This window comes from Tiliqua scincoides, chromosome 3 (assembly GCF_035046505.1).
Source record: "Tiliqua scincoides isolate rTilSci1 chromosome 3, rTilSci1.hap2, whole genome shotgun sequence".
NCBI classification, from domain to species: domain Eukaryota; kingdom Metazoa; phylum Chordata; class Lepidosauria; order Squamata; family Scincidae; genus Tiliqua; species Tiliqua scincoides.
Genome location: NC_089823.1, coordinates 89764839 through 89787251, shown reverse-complemented (window position 1 = coordinate 89787251; position 22413 = coordinate 89764839). Strand labels below are relative to the sequence as shown.

At 41.7% G+C, this 22413-nt stretch overlaps 1 protein-coding gene across 5 annotated transcripts in view; it reads left to right on the top strand.

The window, feature by feature from the left end:
- INPP4A (inositol polyphosphate-4-phosphatase type I A) overlaps positions 1-22413 on the top strand; it is a 131626-nt gene that overhangs the window by 91299 nt on the left and 17914 nt on the right. For 3 of the 5 annotated variants that reach the window (XM_066619324.1, XM_066619322.1, XM_066619323.1), the window contains 7 exons: positions 8462-8645; positions 9267-9485; positions 9722-9977; positions 13907-13939; positions 18267-18439; positions 19396-19519; positions 20200-20326. In XM_066619324.1, coding sequence (XP_066475421.1) covers positions 8462-8645; positions 9267-9485; positions 9722-9977; positions 13907-13939; positions 18267-18439; positions 19396-19519; positions 20200-20326 — 1116 coding nt within the window. The remainder of the gene's footprint in view (positions 1-8461; positions 8646-9266; positions 9486-9721; positions 9978-13906; positions 13940-18266; positions 18440-19395; positions 19520-20199; positions 20327-22413) is intronic. The other 2 variants (XM_066619326.1, XM_066619325.1) reach the window with 1 other exon arrangement.

Here is a 22413-nt window from a genome sequence, read left to right as displayed (position 1 = left end):
TATGGTTTAGAGCAAGGGTGTCAAACTGGTTTCCATACAGTGGGCCAAATAGCATTCATGATGCCTTCTGAGGGCTGGAAGTGTCGTCATTAAGCCGGAAGTGATTTCATTAAGCAGGTGATGATCACAAATAAGTACTTTGATCTCACCTAGGAACTCATTCACTGTGAATTACAAAGGAGAAAATATGCAAACCTTGATCATTTTTCAAGATATAGGCGAGCATTCATCAAGCAGTCCACCCTTTCAGTAACTCTGCTTCTACTGCGGCATTGCTTTGCAGCTCAACAGCTAAGAGGTACTTGCAAAATGATGCTTGGGCAGAAGCAGTGCTGCTGAAAGGGTGAACTGCATGGTAAGACTTTCCTAATGCCTCCAGCATCTCCCTTCTCCCTCTTTCACCCTGGTAGCCTGCCCTTTCCCCTGTACCATTCCTCACCTTCTGAGACCTCCTTCTATCTCCCAGTGCTTTGGCAGGAGCAGTGCTACTGAAAGGGCAGCTCTAATTATCATGTGGGTTGCCCTTTCAGCAATAATACCTCCGCAGAAGCAGCACTGCCTATATGGTAATTGGGCTTTTCCCAGCTTCTGCCAAGGTATCACGTTGTAGTTCAGCAACTGATTGTGATGCTGGGAGAGCCTGATTTGTATATGGGCTACTTAAAGAGCTTCCATGGGCTATCTCTGGCCCACAGACTTACGTTTGTCATCCTTGGTTTAGAACATGCCTGGAATTGCTGTAGCCTCTGAACCCGGCAAATCCTGACTTGTTGTATCCACAGTTTGGGAATAAGACAGAATATGAAAGTTCCAGGATTAAACCATGGTTCTCTGTGATGGCTGGACCCACCCATATTGTTTGGCCCGCAACTCCTCCAAATTTGTGGCAGTTGGTTGTGTTTGGTTAATCAGTGTCACTGGGAAAACACTCAGTATATGCACCAAAGCATTATTTATTACACGTTACAAGACTGACCCTGTCCTTAAGTCTAGTTTGTAAGGCTCAGCCTCTCTAATTCATAGCTCATGTGGAGCCCTAGAGATGTTTAGGTGTCATTGCTGTTTTTCTTATGGGTCCTTCTGTATAATTGCCTAAATGTAATACCCTGGCTGGCATAGACTGCCTTATTCAACTCAATGGCAGGTTTGTGCCCAGAAAAGAACATCACAGATCCTTCCATAAGGGAATGAGATTGTCCTTGCATTCAAGAACTTGGTGTGTACATCAGTATTCATGCAAAACTCTAAATCGGGCTAGAGTTGGACTTCAGTCTGGATACATGAGCCTACATTTCTACTCCTGCAAGTAATAGACTAGTACTCTTGCATTCTTAGATTCCCCAGTCTATGAAATTGGAATGAAGTGACTTTCAAGTTTTGTTCTGTAGACTTGTTAGAGTAAAAAAAAATATAGATATAGATATGGAGAGAGAGAGAGAGAGAGAGAGAGAGAGAGAGAGAGAGAGAGATTATATATATATATATATATATAATATAATGCAGTATAACATCTGTGCAAGCATTATCTGAATGCATCCATCATATTCATCGTTGTATGCATCCTCAAATGTCTGTAAATCAATATAATGACTTAAAATTTTCAGAAATTAATTTTTATAGTTTAAATTGCCAGTGAAGGGATGATAGCTGTTCATTTGGGAAAATGCTTGTGAACCTCATGCCATAAAATATTTATTCTCCCAGGACTCCCAGAGGACATTCTGCTTTACTCTTCAGGAAAGCCCCTCCGACTGAGTCAGTTGGCAGGAAAGGAAGCATGTCTCCCTGAACTGCTCTGCTGGAGGTCAAGAAGCAGAGTCATGCTAGAGTGCTCCTGACTCAAATGTTGCAGCAAAATACTTTTCTGCTTCTCTTTCTTCTCTCTTCTGCTCTCTGTTTTCCTCCCCCCTCCCAGCCATGGGATAGGTATGGCTATGGGCCCTTCATGGAAGGAGGAGTGAAATCTTTGATGGGCTAGCTCCCCCAGCAATAGCGAGGAGGCCAAGCATTTATTTTGTTTGCTTTTTTTGCTACCATTGAGCACCTGATCTTTGCTTCACTTGGCAGTGCAAAAGGAGCTGTGCTGGCAGCTTCTGGAGCATGGCCTGTTGTCTGTGGAAGATTGCATGCATGTTCCCCTATCAACAGGGTGCAAGCAGAAGACCAAGAGTAGTAGGGCAGGCAGGGAACATTTGGTACACCATGATTCTCCACCGTGCCAACAGTGGGAATGATATTGCCCTGAAGTCCAGCAGAATTTGCTGGGGATATGGCCACCATCTCAGACCATGACCCAGCACATCTTGCTCCTTTGGGATCAGGTAAGGAAGGGGCGAGTAATCCACTCCCCCATCCATTGGTGGAGTAATCCGCCATTACACGATCACAAGGAAGGGGGATGTCAGGCCTATTCCCAGCTTCTGCATTGGGTCCAGACTCTTGTTTCTCAGGAAGTGAAGGGGCCAGTGGCTTTGGGGTCAGGAAGTAAATGTCAAGGTAACTTCTCAGTCCCCATGCAAGAGACACTATAAGGCAGTGCTTCCCAAACTCCTACAAGGGAGTTGGGAGCACTGCAACTATGTGCCGGGGAGGGGGGAAGACAGCAACACAGTTCCCAAGATGGTGCTGTTGCTGGGGATGGGAGGGGTTTTTTTTTTTTTAACTTACCTGCAGTCTGCACTGCAGTCCTGAGGCATCCAGGGTGTTCAAGGAGCCCTCCACAGGGCTCCCCATGCCTGCAAAAGTCAAAAAGGGCACTTCCTATGTCATCAGACTCTAAGGAACTCTAAGGGGACTCTAAGGAATTTTGTGATAAAAGAGCAGAAATAGCTTTGTGTAAGAACTTTGAAGCTTCCTCTCTGGCACCCAGGATTCCATGATTAATTCCATCTTTGTCTGGGTGATATATTTATGGGAGATGAGTTGGCCTCAACAGAACCATCTTTGAAGCACTTGGACTGAAGAATATACATTTATCTGGCAGATTCTTTTTTGGACATTGTTCAGGTCCAGTCCAGGCCTCTGTCCACCAGTATCTTGGCTTGATGTAGCTGGCTGTGTGATTGGGATACAAACCTGGGCTCTCCAGTCATTAGCCAGCATCCCTTTTCCAGCATGGGAACCATTAGAGGCCATTCTCATCAAAATCAAGGACAAAAAAAAAAGGCCCTGCTAACAGCTAAGAAGGAAAAACAGGATTCAGTCTTCCTTTTTTTCATCACAAGACCACTTTTAGATTTAGATTTTTCACCGGCAACAAACCTGGGTGTCTCCCTTTGCAGTACACTCCAAATAGCTATGAGACTACCACTACACCCCAAGGGTATGAAGAAACCACAGACCTATTGATTCCAGATCCCTTTAGAGGCCCAACTGGGGGCATACTGGTCCAGGAAACAGTTTCTTTTTGCTGTGCCCTGAAATTCATCTTGCCACCCTTGGAAGACATTCTTGACAACACCAAGGCTGAAAAAACTGATCAGGCTGGTTGTTTAAGCAGGCTGTCAAACATCTAGTCAATGTTTGAGCTATAGAGTGATTTTTGATTCGGAGGTGTGTTTGGGAGTATTCCAACTTTTTCCTGGTCTCCCAAAGAATGAAGATGTGCAAGGGGCTTCCTAAATCTCACTTAGTGCAACAAATGTCTACAAATAAGCACTTTAAGATGGACACACTCAATTTTATAATGGTGGCCTTGGAAGAGCAGGGCTATCTAGCATCCATAGACTCATCAAAAGAATATCTACATATTCCAGTTCGAGCACCACACAGGGACTACCTTTACTTCATCTGTGGTAGGAGGCACAATAATTATTTGGCCTTGCCTTGGCTTCCAAGTTGTTTACAAAGGTTCTTGTCCTACTGGTACACACCTCAGACAACAGGATACTTTCCTGTGCACTTACTGAACAAATTTGTATATGCTCATCATACAGGGTCAAGGGATTGCAAGACTCCTGTTCGCAGTTCTTGGATTTATTGTCAACTTAAGCAAGAGCTCCCTTGCTCTAGTGCAGGGGTGTCCAAAGTTTTTGGCAGGAGGGCTGCATCATCTCTCTGACAATGTGTCAGGGGGCCGGAGAAAAAAAATTAATTTAGATTTAAAATTTGAATAAATTTACATAAATGAATATATTAAAGATGAACTTATATGAATGAATGAAGGTATTGCAATAGCTCAAGGCCTATAAAAGGCCTTGCACAAAGCAAGGCCAGCCTTTCCTTTGCTGCCACTACTGCATCACAGACATGAAACCACAAGCAATGGAGGAAGCCCTCATCCCACAGCTCACGTGAGAGGTCAAACAGTCGCCCTCACACTGAGAGCAGTTGCGTCGGGCCAGTGCAGGCTCCAGCAAGTCTCCAGAGGGCCAGAGGCTCATTGGAGACTGGGGGCTCCCTGTGGGCTGCATTTGGAGTCCTTGAGTGCCACAAGTGGCCCCAGGGCTGGGGTCTGGGCACCCTTGCTCTAGTGCAACAGCTGGAGCATTTGGGGTTCATCCTCAACATGGTGGACCACCACATGTACCTCACAGAAGGGGGCCAGAACAAGAGCTTGGGGCAATGATCTGATATCTAGAAGACGCAACTGCTGCCCTCTCATGCAACTACTGGGAATGATTACTTCCTACTAGGTAATTGTTGCATGGTATATCCCAACAGCCAGCATCCCTTTTCCAGCAGCCAAATTGCTTGGGGAACCAGCAGTAATTATGGCCCGTTATGTTTGGTTGGCTGTAACATCAGCTGCTTTTCATGGCAGGTCTTCCTTTGAGGAGATATGTAAGATCACTATATGGGCTTCAATGCATACCTTTGCTAGATGTTAAAACTCAGAGGTATAGCCTTCTACCGATGCAGCCTTCAGATGAAGGTGTTGCATCAGGTTGTAGAATCATACGTTCAGATTCTCTGAAGTCCACCCTGGTGTAGTTCTGCTCTTGTACATCTCAAAAAGCAAGGCCTAGGAGAGGGGGGTAAAGGGGGTAATTTGTACCTGGGCCCAGGGTAAAAAGGGGGACCCAGGAGCCAAAGGAGGGGGCCCAGAAATTTCCTGAGATCTTATGTTTCCCAAAAAGAAACATAAGAACAGTCCCACTGGATCAGGCCATAGGCCCATCTAGTCCAGCTTCCTGTATCTCACAGCGGCCCACCAAATGCCCCAGGGAGCACACCAGATAACAAGAGACCTGCATCCTGGTGCCCTCCCTTGCATTGGCATTCTGACACAGCCCATTTCTAAAATCAGGAGGTTGCACATACACATCATGGCTTGTAACCCGTAATGGATTTTTCCTCCAGAAACTTGTCCAATCCCCTTTGAAAGGCATCCAGGCCAGATGCCGTCACCACATCCTGTGGCAAGGAGTTCCACAGACCAACCACACGCTGAGTAAAGAAATATTTTCTTTTGTCTGTCCTAACCCTCCCAACACTCTATTGTAGTGGATGTCCCCTGGTTCTGGTGTTATGTGAGATTATAAAGAGCATCTCTCTATCCACTCTGTCCATCCCCTGCATAATTTTGTATGTCTCAGTCATGTCCCCCCTCAGGCGTCTCTTTTCTAGGCTGAAGAGGCCCAAACGCCATAGGCTTTCCTCATAAGGAAGGTGCCCCAGCCCAGTATTCATCTTAGTCGCTCTCTTTTGCACCTTTTCCATTTCCACTATGTCTTTTTTGAGATGTGGCGACCAGAACTGGACACATTACTCCAGGTGTGGCCTTACCATTGATTTGTACAACGGCATTATAATATTAGCTGCTTTGTTCTCAATACCTTTTCTAATGATCCCAAGCATAGAATTGGCCTTTTTAACTGCCGCCGCACATTGGGTCGACACTACTCATTGGGTCGATCTACTCAGACTTGTTGCCTGCACAGGGATGCTGGGGATACTACCACGACTGGGGATGCTGGAGACCCTACTGGTGCCACATGGGTTAGTAGACCTGGGCTTCAGAGACTTTTCCAGCTGTCTCTACCCTTGTCCCACCCTATTTCGCCCCTCTCTGCCCCCATTCTGCTCACCTGTCAACACCCTCCCCCACTATTTCACCCCTCCCCCTTTGTAAAGGGGCCCAAAAGAAACTTCGTACCCCCTGATAAAATTCCTCTCAGAGACCCTGCCAAAGAGTAAAAGACTTATTAATGCCCACCAGGAGTCCTGGGAGAAAAGCAAAATTCTTATTGTGAATTTCTATTCTTCTGGATTCCTGGAGAGTGTTCCCTCACTTCTTTTTTCAGGTCACCTGACTGTTGTTGTCTATGACATGGGGTGATGATGAGGAAGCCTTGGGAAAGGTTCCAGATTTTCCATTTTTTCTTCCTTCTGTTTCTGCTCCTAAGAGTTTATGGAGTGACTTTCCAGAATATGGCTTCTAGACTTGTAGCAGTCTTCTGGTCACTGTTGTTCATCATAGTTTTGTAGTTCCTGGATGGAGAATCTGTGGCTTTTTCCTATATGTTCTGGGAAGCATGGAATCATCTCCCCTATGAGGAAGTGCTATAAAGCTTGGCCTTGCCTATTGACCCAGGAAGAGGGCCTTTCCCTAAGAGGAAAGAACTTATGAATGTCTGCCAGGAGTCCTGGAGAACAAAAGTTCATGGTGAGGTTTTGCATTTTCCTCTCATTTTGATTATTTGCTTCCTTTTTTTTCTTTTAATATGAGCCTGACCAGAATAATGCTGCATGTACTTTCCTGCCAATTATATTCGAATTCTGCATGGCGTCTCTCTTATTGTTTAAGTCAATTACCTGTTGTTAATGCTTAATGTTGTGGTGCGCTTATAAATAAGGTGTAAAGATCCTTAAATATCCGTCCCTTGAAGAGAAGCAGACTACTGCCTTTAAAATAAGTTATCAGGTCACTATATCAGGTCATGATAACCCTGACGATTGCCTCTGCATTGCATTCTTAAGGGATAGTCCTAGGTTAACCTCTTAAAACAAAAACAATTTTGATCACTGCCAGATTGCTTTCTAGGTCCTTGCAATGCCAGTTTATTATTTTAGTTAAATATGTTTTGCTTAGCGCTCAATCCTATCTAGCTTTCCAGCACTGATGCAGCCATGCCAATGGGGTGTGTACTGCATCATGTGGGGGGGGGGGGGTTTGTGGTGGCCTCCTCAAGGCAAGGGAATGTTTGTTCCCTTAACCTGGGGCTGCATTATTGCTGTATCAGTGCTAGAAAGTTGGATAGGATTGGGCTTTAATCAGTTGTTTTAAAAAAACAACCATTGCAAAAAAGACCATTGTTAAAAAAAGACCATTGCAAAACACACTCAGTTCAGAATTTAGATCCCTGGAAAAACAGCAGTTGTAGAGTCATTTGTTGTCATCTAAGGCACATACCAGAAGATTCACATATGCAAAAGTGATAATCACAGACCTTATTGGATACCACTCCTGAAAACCTGACGTGGTTTCAGAAGCCATTTCCAGCACTGTATATAGAAGAAGCTGCTCTTTTAACAAGAAAATTATGAGGTGCCCTCTTCATGCATTCAGGTCCTGCACCAACATAGTGAGGCCCTCCTTCAGTCAGGTGCCAACAAAGTATGCTTGCTAACATTTTGACCATAGTGATACCTATTTGACAGTGTCTGCAGTTGTATAGCAAAGCTGATTTTTTGGGTTCCACCGTTCAGTCATTAAAATATGTTGAAGGTCCATATGTGGAGACCAGAAAAACGAACTGTCACTTAAAAGGAAAATTCAAACCTGTCATTTTTTCATGGTAGGAGATACCAGCTGTCATACCTATTGACAATATATGGTAATCCAGAAGGAGTAAGATAAACATCCTGAGTTTACTACCTGTCTGGGACTATAAAAACAAAGTGGATGTTAGCAAGCGCCCAATATATGACTGATGTGTGCTTGGCTAGTTACAACACAGGTTGTGTAGCCATGGCTTAAAGTAAACCAGAGGCCTCAAACTGGCAAGGTAGATTGAAGATGTACTCAGTCCTGGGACAAAGACTTATGAACAACATTAGTATTATATTGTCTTTTTCTAAACTGATCTGCCTAGAGAGCTTTGAATTCAAATACACAAGATATAAATCTGCATCAATCCAATGGTTGATCATGCTTTGGGGCAAAAAACTAGACCAAGCAACTTTTGGGATCCTTCCTTATGATTTTATAATCATTTGTTGGTTGCCCAGAAGTGTAACAGAATGGAGACAAAGGCCCAAGGACAGGGTATAATGAAGCATGAGGCAAGCGCAATGTCATGAAATAGAAAATTGCACCTCTGTAGTGGACTGAATACAAGTCCCTGTAGGGTGGTCTACTGTTGGTCTTTTGCTATTGATTTTTAATTTTGAGAAATTGTTATTTTGGCTTACTACTTTTTCAGCATGAAAAAAAATGGAGTGGTAGTGCTCATTTTTACAATTAGCTTTAAACACTGATCTCTTCTCTCTTTCTCCCCTCCCCATTGCCCTGCCACAGTACTGCATCCTGTTCCCAGTCAATTGTGTACATACCACAGGATATTATTAGAGCGAAGGAGATTATTGCACAGATCAATACTTTGAAAACTCAAGTCAGCTACTATGCAGAAAGACTTTCAAGAGCTGCCAAAGATAGGTCATCCAATGGACTTGAAAGAACGCTTGCCATTTTGGCAGACAAGGTATGAAATGTGATTGATAGTTTGTATGTGCCGTTACAATACCTCTTAGATTAAATGGGAGAGCCTCCTATCTGTACATTAAGCTTAGATTGCAAGAGAATCTCCCAAGGCATTCATGGCGTTTGCACAGAAGTTGGAGGATTCCTTTTTTTTTTTTTTTAATCACTGTATGACCTCTTTATTTTTAATTACGAGGTGACTCGTAATTAAAGGTGACTCCTATAAGTCACCTTATGGTGGCTAGTGTTAAACTTGTAAATGGCTGTGATTTTGAATATACATTAACGGCATAATCTAATTTGTCATTTTAATAACAAATATGTTCTTTTAAAATTGTAACCTGCCCCAAGACCTGCAGATGGATAGCTTTTAAATATGTAAAGATCATTTCAAAAAGGCAAGCTGAAAAACAGAAGTACGTAGTTACACTTCTTTGAGAGTCTCCTTTTCTGCTCCTTCATTCAAATGTGGTCCACCTGTCCACCTATCTTATTCCCAGCTTCCTCCCTCTAGTGACGCTACAATTCTTTTGCTAAAAAATGAATTCAAGCCTTGATAAATTGCATGTTAATTTAACATACATATTTTTAAATTCTAATTTTTAAATCATATATTTTTCAGACACGGCAGCTTGTCACCGTCTGTGATTGCAAGCTACTAGCAAATTCAATACATGCACTGAATGCTGCACGACCAGATTATATAGCCTCAAAGGCCTCCCCGACCTCCACAGAAGAAGAACAAGTGGTGCTAAGGAATGACCAAGACACACTGGTGGCCCGATGGACAGGCAGAAATAGCCGACCTTCTCTGCAGGTGGATTGGCACGAGGAAGAATGGGTAGGCTTGGTGGTGATGGAAGATGTAGTTCCTGAAACTGTTACTGGGCTTAATTTTAAAGTGCCCTTTACATGAGGGTGCAAATTACCAGGTCCCTTGGAGATTTTTTGAGGCAATAATATGGCCCATCTGAGAAAGTATTTCAGAAATACTGATGCCTCTGTCCTTGTGCATTGCCCCATGCCCTATTTTTTATTTTTAGTCAAAACAGCATTTGGATTTTTTTCCCTTCCCAGGAAAAGGTTTGGGTGAATGTTGACAAAAGTCTTGAATGCATTATCCAGAGGGTGGACAAGCTTCTCCAGAAAGAGCGTTTGCAAAGTGATAGCTGTGAAGATGTTTTCCAGTGTGACGTCAGCTGTTCTAGCAAGAAAGGTAAACTGGATACTCGTGCATACTGGATAAAGCCAAAAGCCTTAAGTGAGATTTCATCTTCACCTTCATCATCTTCATCCATGCCATCTTCTGCATGCCATTGTCCCAGCATCACAAGTGCGTATGATAGCCATGGCTTCTTCCAGCTGTTGCTTTGCGCTTGCATATTGCTTAGCTGCTTCTCCATCATACTTAATGTGACTTGTACTAGTCAGTCTGTTCACCACTTTAATTGTGACACAGAAAGTTGGTCAGCTAACCCCACAGCACTTTGATCCAGTACTTTAGGCAGGAAGTGATAAAGGCCAATGTTCCCCCATATAATCCATAGTAGCCATTGCTATGCAGGGCAAACATTTTGCAAGAATAGCAAAATTATAGCAGCTCCTGAGATGCCAGTCAGAAGTTAGATGTAGTTTTAATGAAGCTGAGAGCCAATGTGGATATTTGGAAAAAGAGACTTGAGCCGCAATCTTACACTCACCTACCTGGAAGCAATAATCATCACCAGACTTCCAAATTCTGAGCTCTGAGCTGCATGGAGCTTGACTTAGCTGTGTTTTGAGCTGTGCAACTTAAAGGGAGCAATGCCTGGGAGTAAGTTCCATTCAGCTCAGTGGGGTTTACTTCTGAGTAGACAAGCATCCAACATGCTATTGATTAACTTCTTGAGTAACATGTTTCGAAAACAAGAAATCCCTGGTCACAGAAGTTGAGTTCACTAGGACAGCGGTTTGCAAACTCGCAGGAAGTTTTGAGCTCCGCAGTAAGTCCTTGCGGGGAAGGGGGGAGGCAGTGACTCAGTTGCCAGGATCGCGTTGCTTTGAAGTTGTGCAGGGGCTTGGTTGGAATTACCACAGCCTGCTGCAGCCTCCCAGGTGCGCCAGCCTTTGTAGGGCTCCCCAATATGCGGAGACTATGAAATAATGATCGTGACCCACTTCCGGCTTGTTATCACAAAACCAGAAGTGGGTTGTGATTGTTATTTGTACATTCTCTGCACGTTGGGGAACCCTGTGGAGGCTGGTGCGGGACTCTCCGCACCCCTGAGAGGCTGCAGCAAGCTGTGGTAAATCCAACCAAGCCCCTGCACCCCTTGAAAGCGACATGATCCTGGCAATTGTGTCGCTGCCTCCCCCTTCCCCACCCCTTAAGGGGGCAGAGGCCTGGGCTCTCTGGCTGGGGCATCACAATGCCCCAGTTTGAGAACCACTGCCCTAGGACAATGACTCCAACATGAGCAGTTAAATGTACCAGTAATTTGGTGAAAATAACACACAAATGCTCTTTCAAGCAAATATGATAAAATTCATTTCTTTATCCAGTGTCACTGATAGAAGGAGAAAAGACAGTGAAGCTTTATTCCTGTGCTCTCTATTGAGCAAACTGCATTGATTCAGAAGGTCGAAGCATTTTGGAAAATGAAATCAAAGGAAAGGCCTCGGAGTCTTCCATAGCCAAAGCAGATATGCAATATGTTTATCTTTGAAACACCATGTATATGCATCTAGAAAATCTGACCAGACCAAGTTTCCCAATGCACTATTGTTTAAAGATTTGTGAACAACTGAGTGTGATGTGTGCATATTACATGTTAAGTGTCAAACACAGGAGTAATACCATCCCCCCCATAACAATTGTATGATGTGGGGCTGCCTATCAGAGCTATAGGTCATGTTCAGGAAGGTATGTTAGAACTGAATTCTATGTCCTTTCTATAGGAGTAGGAAATGAATGCATTCCATGTCCCTGCCTAATATTTCAAAGTGATTTTTTTTTGTCTTAAAACAAACAGTATGATTCAGATACAGAACATGGTCTTTCAACACTATCTCTTCATTAAATTTCTTTATAATTGTGTGCATATGTTCAGTTCACAATCATTTCATTATTAATTTTGTTATTATAGTACATTATTTAAAAAGTGAAGTATCACATAAAAGAAGATTTATCTTTTCACCATTTTGTTGAACCTTCTAATATGTAACTTTACCCAGTTGGAATGGCTTGAGGAATTCATATGTTTGATATGAGCAAGAGCTTAGCTTGTTAATCTGTATGAAATGACTTATGTAACATGAAAACTAATCATGCTTCTACTATTTTCAGATTTTTAAAAAATGAATTTCAAAAGCTGATTTTTATGACCGAGCTCTGTTAGAATATACATGATTTTTATGACCGAGCTCTGTTAGAATATACTGATTATATAGTCACCTGACTATATAATCAGATTAATACAAGTAATTTGTATTAATTTGATTTGTATCATATCTAGGTAATTGAACAGATTCCACAGTCTCTTGCATCATATATTGAACAAATGTTGAGCAAGGGAATTTCTTCAAGCCCAACATGAAACCTGCATCTTTAAACAGCACAATGCTATAGAGACTATATTATAGCAATTTTTTTTTTCTTTTAAATACAGTGACATTCTCTGTAAATTCATCAAATGTTTTCCTATACTTATTGACTGAGAATAATTGAAATGATGAGTTTACAGGTTCTGGTGCCTCCCATTGTGTTCAATGCAAAATGCCTCTTGCCAGTTTTATGTTGAAACACACTGATATGAAACATACTTTCACATCAAACGCCTTAATTTGCAACGAGAGGCATATTAAGATACTAGAACAGCTTCAGCTGTAATATTGCTGAAAACAGGATGTTTTTCATGTTATTATTTGTAAAGCCCCTGGTATGAATGTGATACTGAACAAGTCAAAACCCATTTATCAAAACCTGCTAGGTGTTTGTAAAAAAGTCTTTAAGAAAGATAGAAAGGAAACCACTGCTTCACAAACATTTTTTGTTGACAAGCAGCATATCGGTATTCTTAACAGTGACAAAAGGATGCAAATAGAAATAATTGCCTGCTCCATAAATCATTTAGGCCATAGCTTCAAGAAATTTTCTTGATAAAAATGGGGTGTCAAATTAAACTTGGTTATCCTGGTCCTAATTGCTTGTGGTATCACACTGCAAGTGTAGCAAAAGCTAAGTATATCATGAGCAAGTACGTTCTGTTGGAGGATAGAACCTTCTACCTTTACTGCTCTCCTGCTGTCTCCCCTGTAGCCTGATTTTCTTGGTTTATATTGTTTACATGAAGACAATCTAATACAAGGGTGTCAGATCTGTTTCATACAGTGGGCCAAATAGTATTCATTATGCCTGCTGAGATCCAGAGATAATGTCATTAGGCAGGAAGCAATGTCATTAAACAGGTCATAACCAGAAATGAGCACATTATTCACTTAGGAACAGAAAATATGCAAAATTTATCATGTTTTAAGATATGGGAGAGCCCAGTTATCATTTAGGCCACCCTTTCAGCAGTGCTACCTCAGCACTGCTCAGCAGCTGAGAGCTTGAGGGCCAGATAAAAAGCTTCAGCAGGCCACATCCAGCCCCTGGGCCTTATGTTTGACACCCCTGACCTAGTGAGTCTCAGGGCCATTACATTACATGGGGCAAATTTGGACTGACTGGAACTGTGTGAGCTTTCTAGGGAACTATGACAGGCGGTTGTCTCTGATTAGCAAATGTGTAAATTTCTGTGTTTGCAAATGTGCTTGTTGCATTCGCAGTTGGCATATTTAGGTGTACATGGAAAGAATCTTGACACCTAAAAAAAGTCATGTATGTTCATTTAGGGTTACTTTGTGCACCCTAAACCTGTTGTCAGTGTCCTGCTATTTAGCTGCTTTAATGCAAGCCATGAAGCTGCTAGTTCTGGTGTGATCTGTGGTTTCTTCAGCAATTGCTGGTAGACCACAGCATTTTTTTGTCCCAATATAGAACTTGCTTCTCATCCTAGTTCTCAAATGCTAAAAATAATTTACAACAACAGGGATGTTGTACCAAGCAGAAATGGATGCAGATTATTTTATGCTGACTGGACTAGGAAGAGCAGTGGTTCATGGGACAATCAATGAAGTGGTACTTGTTTGAAAACTCCTGAACTAAGCGTTTCAGTTGCTTATGTTTAAAATGTGTTGCTGCCCCTTAATCATGCATGTTGCACCTCCATTTTTGTGCAGATTGCAGTCCCACTCCAGAAGAGTCCAGCCCAGGTATGTATGCATATGTGTGTGTGTTTTTTTCCCCCATTCTTGGCTTTTGCTTCTGAGAAGCTCCAGTATATCTTTTTTTTCAACTCTCCATTTAACACAAAGGAATTTTGCTGATACTATGTAATATTACACTGACAAAAGTGTTTTGTAGTTAGGTTACCCCTTGAGGGTAGCGATAGAGGAGCAGTTAATGAAGAAATATTTTCATTTCCTGGTCTTCACTTGTCATTTAGTTCTGGCTGATAATCATGGCGTGACAGAGGGCCAGGTGGTAGCTATTCAAAGCTTATTTCATGTAACTGCAAGCTATGTGGTTAGATATAGTGTTACACTTTCTGCTCCTGATATTTTTGAGAGGCTGCAGTGGTGCCACTGGTTTGGCCTATGTGGTCAGAGGCTATAGTGAGCTGCTTCTTCATGTGGTTGCAGATGCCGTGTGAGTAGCTTTTATGTGGCCATTGTGTGGCTCCTGGCCATCTGAATCCACCTTGTGTCAGTTTGCAGAAGCAGTCTGCAGACAAAGGACTGAGAACTGCTTGCTGCTTCAATGCCGTGACAAAACTTTAAACTTCTTGTCACTATTATTTCTGTGGCATGTTTCTATGTCGGAATTGCTTTGTTTCATTCCTCTCGTCCTGGGAGGTAGGCGACAGTGACTTACCCCAGCCCACCCTGTGATGAGCTTTAAGTTTATAGGGATTTGAACTTGTATCCAAGCCCAACCTTATCCCGTGTGACACACTGATCTCAGGGAGGAGCTGAGGTGGAAGTTCTTTCTCTCAACTAAGACATGAGTTATTCCACAACATCTCAGTGGAACTTTGAAAAACCTTATGTTTCTCTCACTGGCTCCTTTATTAACAGATGTTTGTTGATCTGTGTGTGCATGCATTTAAGTTTCCATTTGCTTTAACTATATTGCCAGATACTTATTATGTATTTTGAATTCTTACCCTTTTATCTGGAATATTTTAAAGAAATGTTTATTAGTTTCTCATTACTGCAAATGGTAATGCCTGAAGGATGATTCTCAGTTACTAAAAAAGAAAAAAATTCTCGGAAAAGCTCTTCAGAGCAAACACTTGTCAAAGAATTATCTGTATTTTTTTATTTAAAAGATAGATATCTTTTTAGAGGGCAAGATTGTTTTGGAAAAACTATATTGTAAGGAACAGCTTTCCTACTGTTAAAGGAATCCAACTCTGTGCTGAGGAATGGGGCCAAATTATTTTCCTGGATTTATTCCGCTATATAATCTGTCTTCAAGATCAGATGCAGGTTTAAAACACCATATTACTAGTCTTGTCCTCTTTATTTTTATTTCTTAAGACACAGTAACTGCCCTTTTCTTGGCTGATCGTCAAGGAACTGACCAGACCAAAAGTGCAAAAACCAACATAGAAATGAGCATTCCCCATTGAAAAATGGCACAATTAACTGCAGAACTAACTGTGGGTTTCCTTATTCATGAGACATCCATGAGTTTTTGCCACAGAATGTTCAAGTACCTTTCCCCCCCCCCTTTTTCTGCTCTTAATCCATGAGTTTAGAACCTTCTGTGTTGGTTTTTGAATGTATAGTCACAGAATTTACATGATTTTTTTTATATCTGTGAGTTCTCAGAGGAGGTGAAACAGTGCCCTAGACTGGCTCCCAGGAGAGCCCTTCTTCGCCACAGCTTCTCTGTCCTTATTTCTGGCTTTAAAGGGAAGGGTCTCTCCCTTGCTTGTGACAGCAATGAAAGTGGCTTGTGCTTGAATTTTTGTTTTACTCTGTCTGCTTGGGGTTGGGGGTTGGGAAGCCAACTACGCTTCAGTCTTCCTGCTGAAGAATGGGGGACATGCCATTTATAGTATCCTATCTATGCCTACTCACAAGGAAGTCCCATTGTGTTCAATAATTATGTTTGGAGTTGAGAACTTTATCTTTTCTGGGTGACGGTGTGAAGAGCAGCTTCTTGGGTGACTGTCCCCACGTGTCTGCTTTGGGGTGTGATCCTATGCCCACTGTGTGTGCTAGTACAGATAAACAGCATATGAAGCCTGCTGTTACTGCCCTTGGAAGAGCAAATTATTCGGGGGATGCTCTACCCTTTTTGGCTGGGAAGTGCTGCTGGGATACATGCAGACACAGGAATTCTGCCAGAGGAGGGATAGCAAGGCTATTTGGTCACAAATCCCAAGTGAGTGGAAATTCATGTATGTGCCTTCCCACAGGATAGCTGCACATTTGGTCTGGGCCTAAAAGTCCTTATTCCTTATAAACTTTAAGTTGATTGCTGTTCCAGCTAGAGACCTTTCTTACCTTGATATATTCTTATATATCATTTTTTTAATGGCATCAGCTGATAGTAGTTTGTTTTCCTGTAGAAATGTTCTGTCACATCTCAAAATTTAAAACAGATGCAATAGAATATATTTTTTAAAGCTGACATTCAAAAGCTTTCAGTGTGAAACACACATCTTATATTGCCAATAAAATTTTTATCAGCTTAATTTTCTGAATAACTTTTTCTAAAGAGCGTAAGGAGTTTTCTCACTGTGGCTTAGAAAAATGATCTGTTTTCTGTCGGTATGAAACAAGAGCAGCCCTTTCGGGAACTGGAGATATCTCTGGTCACAGGCCTTTCCCAGCTCTGCTGCTGTGTATTTTGGCTCCTAAATCCAAAGTATACTTTTATAATCTCTTTTTATACAGGATGACACAAACAGAATGGGAAATGTTGAAATAGTAGGTAGGTATGTGATAGTAAAGACTGCACTAATTTGGCTTTTGTAGTTGACATTTAAAAAAGAAGCCTATGGAGAAAAAGACCTTCTTTAGAAACCCCTCACTTCTTAACGACTCCATTTTTGTCCACCAGCTGCCCAGGCCACTCACATACAGTGTGTCCAATACTGTATATGTATTCCTAACCAGCAACATTTTTTTAATAGTTCCATCTTGCAGGGAGATAGATGAAGCTTCAACCACTTCTCACCCATGCATATCTTTGTATCCTACCTCTCTTGGATGCATTGAAGCTCTGTACAGGACTTCTGATTTTCACATCAACTTCCGTGTAGTCTTTCCCTCTCCCCATGCCAACTAGGTAACTGGTTTCCCCCTCAGCTTCTCCCTCACCAAGATGTTCTCTCCAAATGTGGAAGTTTTCTCTCTTCCAAGCTGTTGGCTGTCCTGAATACCTGATGCTGTCACTTCCCTCTTTCTAAACTTCATAAACATTTTGCTTGTATTTTTTGTAGTGCATTTCTAGTGCTTCATTGTATGTGCCTGCTTTTTACAAACTAGTTGTTAATCTTTGCTTCCCTGTGTAAACCAATGTGACTTTTTCTAGATTAGGTTTTGTCCTCCTTGTACTTCAAATGTTAAAATTTACTTTTTGGTCTCTTGTGCTACATTTATTTCTAAGAAAAATGCCTAAATACATTGAGGGGGAAAAGGTTAGCCAGAAAAAATAAACATTTGACATAATGAAGTCAATCTGTGATATTAATAGTCTTCTATTTCGGCCTGGTGCAAACGTATTGCTTTTAACTATGAGAGATTTGGAGTGAGCTGTTGCTCCTTCCTCACTGCTTCTACACAGATTCCTCCATCTCTTCCCTTGGCAGCATTACGCATAGCATAACTGTACATGCGTGGAAGCATTTACAATGGTTGACATTGACCAGGGTGCAGAATCAGCCCCAGAGGGCCCTAGAAATAAGATGACTCTTGAGGGAGTCAGAGGCACACTCACTCACTCTCTTCTTCATCTTCGCAGTGGCGGTAGCACTCCTCCTACTGCGCCATGCTCCAGTCAGTCATTTCTGCCTTTTGAAAGGACAGCAGAGCAAGACAGAGAAGCCCTGTTGCCCTTTTCAAAAGATAGAAATGGCAGGCTGGGGCAAGGGTCAATGGCAAAGGGTCAAGGGTCATGCTGTCTCCACCGGCACCATGAGGATGGCAAGAGGTAGTGAGCATACTGCTCGTTCTCTGAGTTGAAGGGGAGCGAGCAAGTAGGTCAGGCCCAGGTACCATGAAGACCTGGTTCAAGCCTGCCAGGGAGAGCTTTAATTAGGGTTTACAAAACAATTTCAAACCCTAGCTTTCAAACTGTGATGGAAATCTAAGCCATGGGTAGCGTACATGGCTAACGCTGAAAAAAGAAAACTGTGTGAACTCCTGACTTGCTTCCAATCACTTAACCATGATTGTTGGCCTTGCATCTGTACCAGATCTTTGAGTTTATATGAGTTTGAGTTTTTTTTTCTTAAAAGCTAACTATTTCTAAATTCATATTGTTTCTAAGTCATATTGTTATTGTCCTCTCTTTTGAAAACAGGTGAATGGAGTGAGGCTCTTTACCCACTGTTGACAACACTCACCGACTGTGTGTCCATGATGAGTGACAAGGCAAAAAAAGCCATGGTCTTTCTTTTGATGCAAGACAGTGCTCCAACAATAGCCCTTTGCCTGAGCCTTCAGTATCGGAGGGATGTTGTCTTTTGCCAAACTGTAAGCAAAGATGTAGTGTGATATTGAGTCACTCGGCTTGATACTTTAGATATGGGAGAGTAATTTGGAGAGCAGTGAGAGTGATGGTTTTTGTAGGAAACGTATATCTGTTACCATGGAGATATTGGATAAAGATAAAACAGATTGACCTTCTGATCATGTGCTCTGGGCACTCTTACCCTCCACCAGATAAAAACAGGAACAAACAAGGTTATTTTAAAACCACTATTCTCACATCGAGGATCACCAATAAACCCCATCCTAATTTAAAATGTTTTAACGTACAAAAGGCAAATCGGAAAATTGATTAGTTAGGGTTGGGTACTGGAAAACAGAAACTGTTAAGGCATTTGTAGAATTGCATTGTATAAGATTGAAGAGCAGGCTTCCAGTATCAACTATTGCTACCAATTAGTGTGTTGTTGTCCCACAATTAGGCTGCAATCCTATACACGTTTTCCTGGGAGTAAGCTCTGTTGAACACAATGGGACTTTTTAGTAAACATGAGTAGGATTGTGCTATTAGTTTCCTGTCCCCTTCATGGTGTGATACTATTATATATGCTCTTGTATCGTGCTTGAAGGGCTACAGTTCCCCTTAGCCATTTTATTCAGCATCCTGAAGGTCTTCCGGGATTCTGAATAAAATGGCTAAAAGTGTTCAGATTAATTGATTTAAGGAAAGATTTTCTTGCCAAAGACATAGAGTTTCTATTTTTTAAATTAAATGTACCTTGCATTTTGCTTATATTTTTTATTTAAAAAGATCCATTGGCTTCCTTTTTCAAAGTTCTTACGAATCAGCTTCTCTCAGAACATCAAGTATCATAAAAATCCATTGAAGTTAGATATGCAGATGTGGTTTTTGCTTGGTCACTGGTGTTCCAGTTGCACAAAGGTTTTGGAAGGCCAGTACACAAGTCTTCAGTTTTACATGTCTCTCCCCTCTCTTGCAGCTCACTGCCCTTATCTGTGGCTTTATTATCAAGCTGAGAAACTGCCTGCATGATAATGGATTCCTGAGGCAGCTCTACACCATTGGCCTGCTGGCACAGTTTGAAAGCCTTTTGAGTACTTACGGTAAAAAAAAGAAAATGCTGCCTAGAGCACACATGCCATGACATTTATGAATTACTGAGTTCTGTTCAAGGCACTGTATTGGCAAGTTGTATGTGGGTTATGTTTTGAACAGAACCACAATACACAGTTGTGTATTAAATCTACACCTTAAAATAATGTGTGACTAAAAGTAGAACCCACTTTCTATATGGTCAAAATCTAGAGGACTATGCAACTATCCCCATGAGTACTATCAGGTTTCCTAAAGCAGCAGTGGTCATGTGTGGTGCTGCATAACAAACCAGTTTTGTAACACAGGAGAGTTTTCAAAATGGCTGCCTACTAGTCCCAATTAGGGTGGGTGTGTGCTTTAGCCAGAAATCCCACTGGACATGCGCACAGACTCCTGGATGCATCTAAAGAGGTCCTCTGAATTATGCCCTTGCTTCAGTTAAGTTGATATTATCTGTCCTTGTGGGACATTTAAGCCCTTGATCCAACTGTATACATCTTTTCTATTGACTATGCTAGAAAGCAATTTGGAGTATTACAAAAATAGCTTTGCATGAATTTGTATGGAGATCTGATATTGCAGATGTTCAGGCCACACATTTCCTTCATGATACTAGTGTGCCATAGTTAGTTTATATGTAAATATATTTCCTTTTTATGCATAACTCCTCTTTCCCTTTTTCATTTAGGGGAAGAGCTGGCAATGCTAGAAGATATGAGTTTGGGGATAATGGACTTGAGGAATGTAACGTTTAAAGTAACTCAGGCCACGTCGAACGCTTCTGCTGACATGCTGCCAGTCATCACAGGAAATCGGTAAGAAGAAAAGGGGGAAGATGTTGTTAAAAAGACGTTCTAATGAAGGGAACATTTGGACAGTGCAAAGAAAGCAAAAACCTAGACAAACACGCTGTGCCTGAAACTGGTTTTAATGGACTTAGTAACTTATTAATGGACTTTAATGGCTTATTAAATTAACTGATTAACTAAACAAGGTCAGAAAAATGATCCTAAGTTCCATTCTTGTAGAATGTATATTGCCACATCTGAGGTGATTATGGGAAAAAAAAATTGGTTAATAATGTTTATTAGCAATAAATGCAATGTGGGTGAGTAACTAGCCTGTTCAACATTAGTTTTTTCTCATAGGAGGCTGTCAACTTCCAGTATAATATGAGGAAGTATTTCTTATACCAAGATGCAATTTTTATTTTTTTTCCTGAGTTTTGAGAGGAAGAAGCCCAGCAAATGTGAACTAAACCACTACCTCCTGGTTCATTCTCTGAAAGTGGAAGATGAACTCTTGTTAGCATTTTTCTGTTATCATCTGCACTTCAGGAAATGTTTCTTCAAGTAAATTCCAGGGGTGAAAAATCTGTAGTGAGAGTTTGTATTTACTTTTATGCTTCCTCATAAGTGTTCTGTCTTGCATTCAAGTTTCTTACAGAAAGTTGTTAATGCATTTTAATGGCCCAAAATGCAAATGTTACCCTTGTAATTTAAGCTCAAAACTTGTCAGAATTATTTTGTAGAGCTATAACAGCAGCCAGTATTCAATGAGAGCAACCTTATTTAGCATGCATAATAACATAAGAACAGCCCCACTGGATCAGGCCACAGGCCCATCTAGTCCAGCTTCCTGTATCTCACAGCAGCCTACCAAATGCCCCAGGGACCACACCAGATAACAAGAGACCTCATCCTGGTGCCCTCCCTTGCATCTGGCATTCTGACATAGCCCATTTCTAAAATCAGGAGGTTGCACATATACATCATGGCTTGTAACTGTAATGGATTTTTCCTCCAGAAATTTGTCCAAACCCCTTTTAAAGGCATCTAGGCCAGATGCCATAATCACATCATGTGGCAAGGAGTTCCACACATCAACCACACACTGAGTAAAGAAATATTTTCTTTTGTTTGTTCTAACTCTCCCAACACTCAATTTTAGTGGATGTCCCCTGGTTCTGGTGTTATGTGAGATTGTAAAGAGCATCTCTCTATCCACTTTATCCTTCCCCTGCATAATTTTGTATGTCTCAATCATGTCCTCCCTCAGGTGCCTCTTTTCTAGGCTGACAAGGCGCAAACGCCATAGCCTTTCCTCATAAGGAAGATGCCCCAGCCCAGTAATCATCTTAGGGCCCAATCCTATCCAGTTTTCCAGTGCTGGTGCAACTGTGCCACTGAGGCATGTGCTGCATCCTGTGGTGGGGAGGCTGTCACAGATGCCTCCTTAAGGTATGGGAACATTTGTTCTCTTACCTTGGGGCTGCATTGTGGCTGCACCGATACTGGAAAATTGGATAGGATTGGGCCCTTAGTCGCTCTCTTTTGCACCTTTTCCATTTCCACTATGTCTTTTTTGAGATGTGGCGACCAGAACTGGACACAATACTCTAGGTGTGGCCTTACCATTGATTTGAACAACGGTTTGTACATTGATTTGTACAAATGCAAAAATTATAGCACCCATAGAACCAGTTGAAATCCTTAACAAGACTGACTGAAGATTGGTTTCACTGGCTGCTTAGCAGAGAATATTAGTTACGGCTTTATGGAAGAAACTGTGAGGAAACTAAATGAACGCACTTAAAAAGTCCCACCACCCCACCATCCTTGCCTAAGTTAAACATTTGTGTTTGGTCATTTTCAACTGCTTCTTTCCACTGAGAATCTTTTCACTTTGCCTGAGCTGCACCAGCTTTTAAGAGCTAAAAGGAAAAAAACTGTCTGAGAATGAGAGACCATTTGAAGAGCATGGGAAGAGATCATGGGTTTTCCCCTAATGTCCACTTGTTTCTGGACAGCAGCTTGAAAGCAATCATTTACAGCTTTGATTTTAGTTAATCACCTTTGTAATTTTTTGTGTAATTGCATAGTGCTCTGTTGCTTTTGACTCA